Source organism: Penaeus monodon, chromosome 38 (assembly GCF_015228065.2).
Source record: "Penaeus monodon isolate SGIC_2016 chromosome 38, NSTDA_Pmon_1, whole genome shotgun sequence".
Lineage (NCBI taxonomy): Eukaryota > Metazoa > Arthropoda > Malacostraca > Decapoda > Penaeidae > Penaeus > Penaeus monodon.
The window spans coordinates 32513774-32521413 of NC_051423.1; the positions used below are offsets into that span (position 1 = coordinate 32513774).

The window sequence follows — 7640 nt, forward strand, 5'->3', positions numbered from 1 at the left end:
CTGAGGGCACGAGCTGGTGCTCACTTGGAACTGGACGAAGTTGGTGATGTTGTGGTAGATGCACTGCCTTCCTCAATGGCTGCCCTGAAGGTGACAGCAGGTTATATATCTAATAAAGAGTTGGTCTTGTGCAATATTTTTCATTCTATTCATGGGAATGGTGGACAGATATATTCACATGAACACATTAAATTAAATATAAAACAATAAAATGAACCAACTTTTTGTAACTTTGGATATCCTATTACCACTGTCATATATTCATGCCATGAATATATGTACCTAATTGCATATATATATATATATATATATATATATAAACAATTAGGTACATTGAACTTATTTCTCCCATTCTTGTCTAATTACTATCACTCATTACTAAATATACTACAATCACAGACTTGTATTCCAATCTAGTAGTAACACAACTCACAAATAGTTGTAAAATTGTCGTCATTGAGTATCATATCTGCAGCCTCTTTGCTGACAGCTGAACCCATTTTGCCCATGGCTATGCCGATGTCAGAACGCTTTAGGCTACCACATCATTAACGCCATCACCTGTCATGCTGACAATTTCTCCTCTGTCCTGAAGTGCCTATAATAAGAAAATATTTTAGAATTTTTGTTAACATCGTAAGTAAATACATACTTACAACAAATTATTAATCTAATTTACCTTGTATGTCCTTTAAGTTGCTATACCTAATATATTGGCTCAAACAATACTCTGAAATGTGGAATGAAGTAAACAATATTCTGAAATATCATATCATATAATTTCATATAACCAATAAAGACTCAGCAGCAATATTTATGAATGAACAGAAAAAAAATCCAATGAACATCTATTCAACTAACATGTATTATGACCATAAAAATGAATTTACCTTTACAATTCGCAGCTTGTGCCTGGGTGAAACTCTGTAGAACACAGTAGCATCTTGAATAATCCCAAGCAATACGCGCTCATCCATGCTGTCTACTTGATCACCAGAATACACAGTACCAGGTCCAACCTATTGGATTAGAGGAATATAATAATGATACACACAAAACAAAAAATAATACAACAATCAATCAAACACAAACAGGAAAATCTGAGAATAAAATGCTAACCCAAGCCTGCTTTGAGAGGCTGTACCTATTCAATGATCACAGTCAGAGCCAAACACCCAAACAACTTTGAGTGCACACAGCATACAGAAAGCTTGACCACACATGGCATAGAATTTTGCCACCCACCATATGGGCCTAGTGCACCATGGCAAGAATAGATGCATGAATGGGTTAAAGTGGCAGCGTATATCTCAAATACTAAAAAGTTTATAGACACCAGGTTTACATACCCTAGACCAACTGCCTGGGCAATAGCACAAGCAGTCCTCCTGTGCATCACCAGTCACCATCTTGACACTAACTCCTGTAGACTGGAGAGTAGTAACAGAAGATCTGGCTCCTTCACGTGGGGGTCCATTATGCCAACCATTCCCATGTAGCTCAGCTCACTTGTGGACGGACCTCGTGCAATCCCAACAACTAGATTCCAAAGCAAATTTCAGTCAAAGGAAGATGAGATGGTTTCATTTTAGGGTTCACCACTTTAAAGCATTATCACATGATGCAATCCCTCCAACCTGAGAAAGATTCTTATGAAATGGCACACATAGTCCTTACAAATGGAAAGAAAAAAGGGGAAAAACACCCAGCCAGGTCACTTCAGATGTGAGAGAATGGTTGAACATCTTTTACATTACATTTTACATTAGCCTATTACACTTTTTACTAACCTCGGAGTCCCTGCCTTCCACGATCTATGCAAGCTGACATGATCTGTTGACATTTCTCCTGGGACAGTGGGAGGGTAGCCATGCTCTGGTTATACTGAGTGCATGATGCCAGAACATGCTCAACACTTCCTTTAACCAGCCACTCCACTTCCCCAGTCTATGGTACAGAATGATATCAAATTAACTTTGAAATAGAAGCAGCTATGGATACCATTAAAAAATATGAACAATTGTACAATATGACAGATGGTGAGGGATTGGATGTGCATAGGGGATGAAGAGAGAGAAGAGAGATAGAAGAAAAAATGGGGGAATAGAGAAAATGATGGGAAAAAAGAGGAAAATTGGGATGATGAAGGAAGGAAGGAAGGGAGGGAGGGAGAGAAGGAGAGAAGCAGAAAGAAAGGTGGAGAGGGAGAGGGAGATTGGGAGAGTGAGAGAAAGAGAGAGAGAGAGAGAGAAAGAGAGAGAGAGAGAGAGAATTCACACAGATACAGAGACAGATAGGCCAAGCTGGAGAGAGAGACAAGTATACAACTTACTTTTTTTATTCCTGATTTTGACTGACATTTTCTTGGTTTCAGAACTGAAAGGCATTTCTTCCAATCTTTGGTACTTATCTCGGGCATTGTACACACCATGCTGAAATGTAAAAAGTTCATATAAAGATATCTATCTGTAACAAAAATGACAAGACCAGAAACCCAATATCCATAATCATGCCTATTTAGGAAAATCATACTTACTTTAATAGCAGCAGCAGTATGGCTCCTTCTGTAGGCTGTCCCAGCAGTTGATCGCCAACTATCTCAGCATTATTACATACAGCACCTGAAAAAACAGTACAAGCATAAGAATAAAATCTATGGAATACCTGCTACAAGTTAATTAAAGACAAGTTTTAGACAAAAATTCATTAGGGGTGATTCAATTGCAGGTTCATATGTAAGAAGGCAATTAATTATACACAAAATACCATAAGAATAATTCAATATAGGGTTTAACTGGAACTCATAGTGCAGCTAATAAAAGGTGTGTATCCCAATACCATACATACAAAACTGCCAAAAATTAGAGAACAATGGCAAGGCTAAGATACTATTTGAGATGTATAATGTGAACTATATGTAAATCTTAAGAAGTAACACAACCATATGTAAACCCACAGCTGAAGGCAAAGTGGCAGGGCATTCATGATTATGCCTATGCTAAAGTGGATGGGAGGGGACCATCAAATACTTCTAAATGAACTTAAAGACAATGGCCTATGAGGAATTATAAATGCTGTAGGTGGATGGGGGCAATCAATCACTCCTTTAATTTTCAACACAATGCCTTCTAAGAATAAACTGAGGGTTGCTTGTTTCATCTTACTTTCCTGGGGTATACTTGTCTTAGATATATTACACTGATGTTCTTGTGCAATTCTGGCAAATGTGTATAGGTTTTCAGTATATACATCTCTTGTCAGCCATCCTATAATTTCAAACCAAACTCTAATTTTCTGGTATGGCCATTTGTCAGCATTGACTTTTCAGAATTTTTCTTTTGTTTCATATTATATATTTCAAATAGTATAACAGACGATCATGTATAAAATCACAACAATGAAATGCTTTTAGAGTCAAAGGACAGGAAATAAAGTAATTAAACAAGTTAAATGTTACAAAAACTCTACATCTATCATACAATGTGCAGTTTTGATCATATATAAAAAGAATATCAAATTGCAGTTCACAACAGAAAATAAAACCTCACACTAGCACATGTTAATAAGGGAAACACATTGCCTTTTGCCTATCTTCACATGATTACATGAATAATAATAATTAATAATAATAATAAATAATAATAATAAAAATAGAAAAATCCATAATTAACATTAATTTTGGAACTTACTGGTACCCATTATTTACATAAATCAAAATATGCAGGCAGCATATTTTCCATTAAAAGAATAACATCATAAGGCTCAGCCATTCTTTTTTTTTTTTGTGTGTATGTCAAACTGTTTTATGTATATTGGCTAAATAAACGTTATCAATCAATCAATCAATCATCCAGATTCACAATAAATTGCTTCAATGAACCCCCATGACAAGAGATCAAAGAAAAAAAGAATCCTCGTGCAAGTACAAATGGCAGCAATCAAAACCAACCTGTTTCCAAAAAGCTTTGTGACAGCCTCATTAGCTAGGTCAGAGTAGCCTCCTTCAAATACAATGGAGCCGTCAGAGGAATAGCCTACTCCAGTGACGTGGCACTCATCGCCCTCTGATGTGATAATGGGTGTTAACAGTCATCTCATTCTGTGTGGAAAGAATTTAATATCCAGCATTACCTTATAAAGCATTAAAAACCAACAACAATATATGACCTATCAAATTTCATAAAGAAAAAGTTTGCTTATCTATGAAAAGTAATAAGTAAAAATATACTGCTGTATTTTTAAATGCATTCACATATGGAAATAAGTTGAAGGCTTTCATACACAAATGAACAAGTTAATTATTTACAGAAACATGTGTACCAAAAATAAATCAGTAAACTAACATCAATACTCAGCTAAGCATAAAGCAAAGATATCACAGATTCTATCCAAAATTACCTTTGTTAAAGTTCCAGTTTTTATCAGAACAAACTGTTGTGACACAACCAAGAGTTTCCACTGTGTGTAACCTTTTACTAAAGCCGAGCGCTGGGCCATACGACGAATTCCTAGACAGAGTGTCATTGTCACAACTATGGGCAAGCCCTCTGGTATTGCTGCTACAGCTAAACTTACAGCAATATTGAAGATCTGAAAGTGGGTATGTGAACTTGAATCACAGTATATAAAAAATTGGTGAAGAAAAATGTCTGCATCCTGAATATACATGTAAATTTTGGTATATTTCAAAGCGGCAATCATTATTGAGATCTTAGAAAGAACAACAAAAAATGATAAGCCTGCCCACCTTGTGAATGGGAATTCCCTGATACAGGCCAAGAGCAACACAACCCCAATGAAACAGAAGGAGAATATGGAGAGTTTCTTGGCTAGCTCATCCATGTTCTTTTGGAGAGGGGTTCTGGGAGCCTCCTCTTCATCATCATTTTGAACAGCTCACCAAACTGGGACTTTTCTCCAGTGCTGATGACAATGCCTTTGCCACGGCCAGTGCGAACAAAAGTCCCCATATATGCAATATTGGCTAAGCTTCCAGAGGTTCCATAAGTGCTTGTGGTGACAAGGTTATTATTCTGGAAGCAAGGATTACAATTCACTTTTTAATTCTTAATTCTGTTAAAAGGATAAAGATTGGAATGAGGTAAGCATGACAGATGTAAGAATATATTTTTTTATTTAGTGATTCAGATAGTTGACATTCACATTAAATTCTCATATCAACAGAGGAAAGGGTTTTACATACTTTGTCAGCTGGCTCTGTTTCTCCTGTGAAACTGGATTCATCAATACTGAGATCATTAGCTTCAAAGAGTCTTAAATCAGCTGGGACTCGATCTCCAATGTTAAGATGGACAATGTCCCCAGGAACCAGCTCCTTTGCCTGATATTCATTAACATTACCATCACGGAGACACATGCAGGTGACGGGTACCTGAAAACAAAATTTTCTCAAAATTCTTGCCAATGATATCACTTGCTATTTAAAATACTCTCTCTCAGGATTTACTGGATATAATAGCCAATGATATCACTTGCTGTTTAAAATTCTCTCTCTGAGGATTAAGTAGATATAACATACTGTATACAGACATGATACAACTTCATTCATGTGCTGCTGAACAAAATATAATTTGAGCTGTATTCACTGCAACAAATGTAGAAAAGGTATGAATGGGTAGAAAGACCCACAATGCAAAACTAATTTTGATTGTGGGCCTTTCTACCATAGTATCAACATGGAAGAATGTTTTACCATTAAAAGGTATAAATATAACTGATGGACGATATATTTGAAACCGTTAAATACACTCTTCTATTAAGAAGATATTCATTCTTATACATACATTTTCTAAAATAATTTTTCTTTGTTATAAAGTTACAACTATAGCTATCTTTACCACCATCAGTTCTATATGCAATACACAGAATCAGTAGAATGTAATATGAAAATCATACTTCATAACATAAATTATATCATTATATAAAAATATCATCAGTGAACTCATAAAGCTTACCTGCTTTTTCAATTCTCTAGAGCTTTATCTGTTCTAAGTTCTTGAATGAAGGCAACTGTTGCAACAATCACAATAGCAAGTGTAATAACAACTGCATCATCAAACTGGCTCATACACAGAGAGACAAAGGCTGAAGCCAGCAACAGGAGGATTAGAGGTTCCTTAAACTGTAAAAAAAAAAAAAGAGCAATAATACTAACTGAGAACAGATGGAAAATTCAAGTCCTTAATATGACAGCACCGTACAGGTACAAGCAAACTCTGGATTCTTATGATAAACAAACAAATCTATAAATGAAAATAAAACATGCAAAAGACACTAACCTGTCCCAGATATTTTTTCCACAAGGGGTCATCTTCAGCCTCTGAGAATTCATTGTAACCAATGACTTGTCTCCGGGTCATGACCTCTCGGGAGGGCAGGCCACTGTTGGTGTCTGTGACAGCAAACTGGCTACCTCTCCCATGGTAGCCCGCTTGCTTCCCGCCCATTCACCCACATCCCACTGGGACACCCTTGCCCTCAGCACTTTGGCTTGTGGTCGATTGCGTTTTCCTCGAACTTGGGTCGGAGATGAGAGGAGTCCGGGTCCCTCCTGTAAAACAGTGCATGAGATAAGGGTCTGTTCAGAATACATTTTGACTAATTTTTCTACCTCAAACACCCAAATGCATAGCCAATGTGTTCTGTGTTTTGGAACTATTAAAAAATATATATTCTACAGTTACTATGTGCTGGAAATAAGTATCTGTACAAAGCAACTACTTTCCATACTGCTTTGAACAAATTAATAAACAAACCCATTTGTCCTTTTGTTTCCCATGCAATCATAATTCTACAGTATTTCATTAAGGTCTTACATGTGCTGAAGCTGTGCTCAATTATATCTGAAAATTAAATATTATACTAAAGATTCTAAAGAAGTCTCTTCATATATTAACTATTTTTTCAACACAGAGCACAGATCTAGCAAAGGGACTACTACGGATTATTTCAGATGCGCTCCTAGAAATAGTGCTGTATAATAAAGCAGGTGTATTTTGTGAGAACTATTTCCACAAAAATAATTACATATATCTCATAGTATCCCATTTTGTGATTAACCAATAAGCAAAAACCATGTCAGGGTGAACAATAACAAACACATTATAAAAAACTGCCAGCTCAACAAATCTTGATTGTTATATGAAAAAAAAAGGGGGGGTGAAAAATTAAATGTTTTTCATATCCTTAAAATACTGCTTAAAAAAATTCTGTCCTAATCTATTGTCTGCACAAAAAAGTCCACATTCTTAGCTCTTTCAACAGAATATAAAAAAAAAGAGGATAAAAAAAGAGAGACTAAATATAGGGAAACATGCAAGTAGAAGCTGTGATTGCCTAAACCAAGAAAATAGCTTCCCATATACTAAAGAGAACAGGTAAAAGTCACTAGCAAGGGTGCTCAAAAGTGCACAGGTTTTGTCTGATCACACAGTGATGCTTTAGGAATATCAAGCGTGATTTTCAATATTTTTTTCCAAAGAAAATGTATACAAATATAATGGCTACTCCAAACAGGTATAACAAATATCACAATTAGTTAACTTAATGTCAGCCTTCTTATCCAAATTAAAATACTTGTTTTAATAATGATAAGAAGAAGAATGGTTAAAAAAAATCAT

The 7640-nt window shown here is 35.7% G+C and overlaps 1 protein-coding gene across 1 annotated transcript; it reads right to left on the reverse strand.

Annotated features, from left to right (window-relative positions):
• Positions 1–532: 532 nt before the first annotated feature.
• Positions 533–5864, reverse strand: LOC119596792 (calcium-transporting ATPase type 2C member 1-like). The gene is made up of 13 exons (XM_037946116.1): positions 5859–5864; positions 5204–5392; positions 4901–5033; positions 4399–4590; positions 3950–4064; positions 3030–3217; positions 2537–2621; positions 2333–2432; positions 1791–1947; positions 1350–1459; positions 891–1019; positions 730–759; positions 533–598 (listed from the first exon to the last, which is right to left on the reverse strand). Exons 1-13 carry the CDS (start codon positions 5862–5864, stop codon positions 533–535), a joined length of 1500 nt encoding a protein of 499 aa, XP_037802044.1.
• Positions 5865–7640: the final 1776 nt, after the last annotated feature.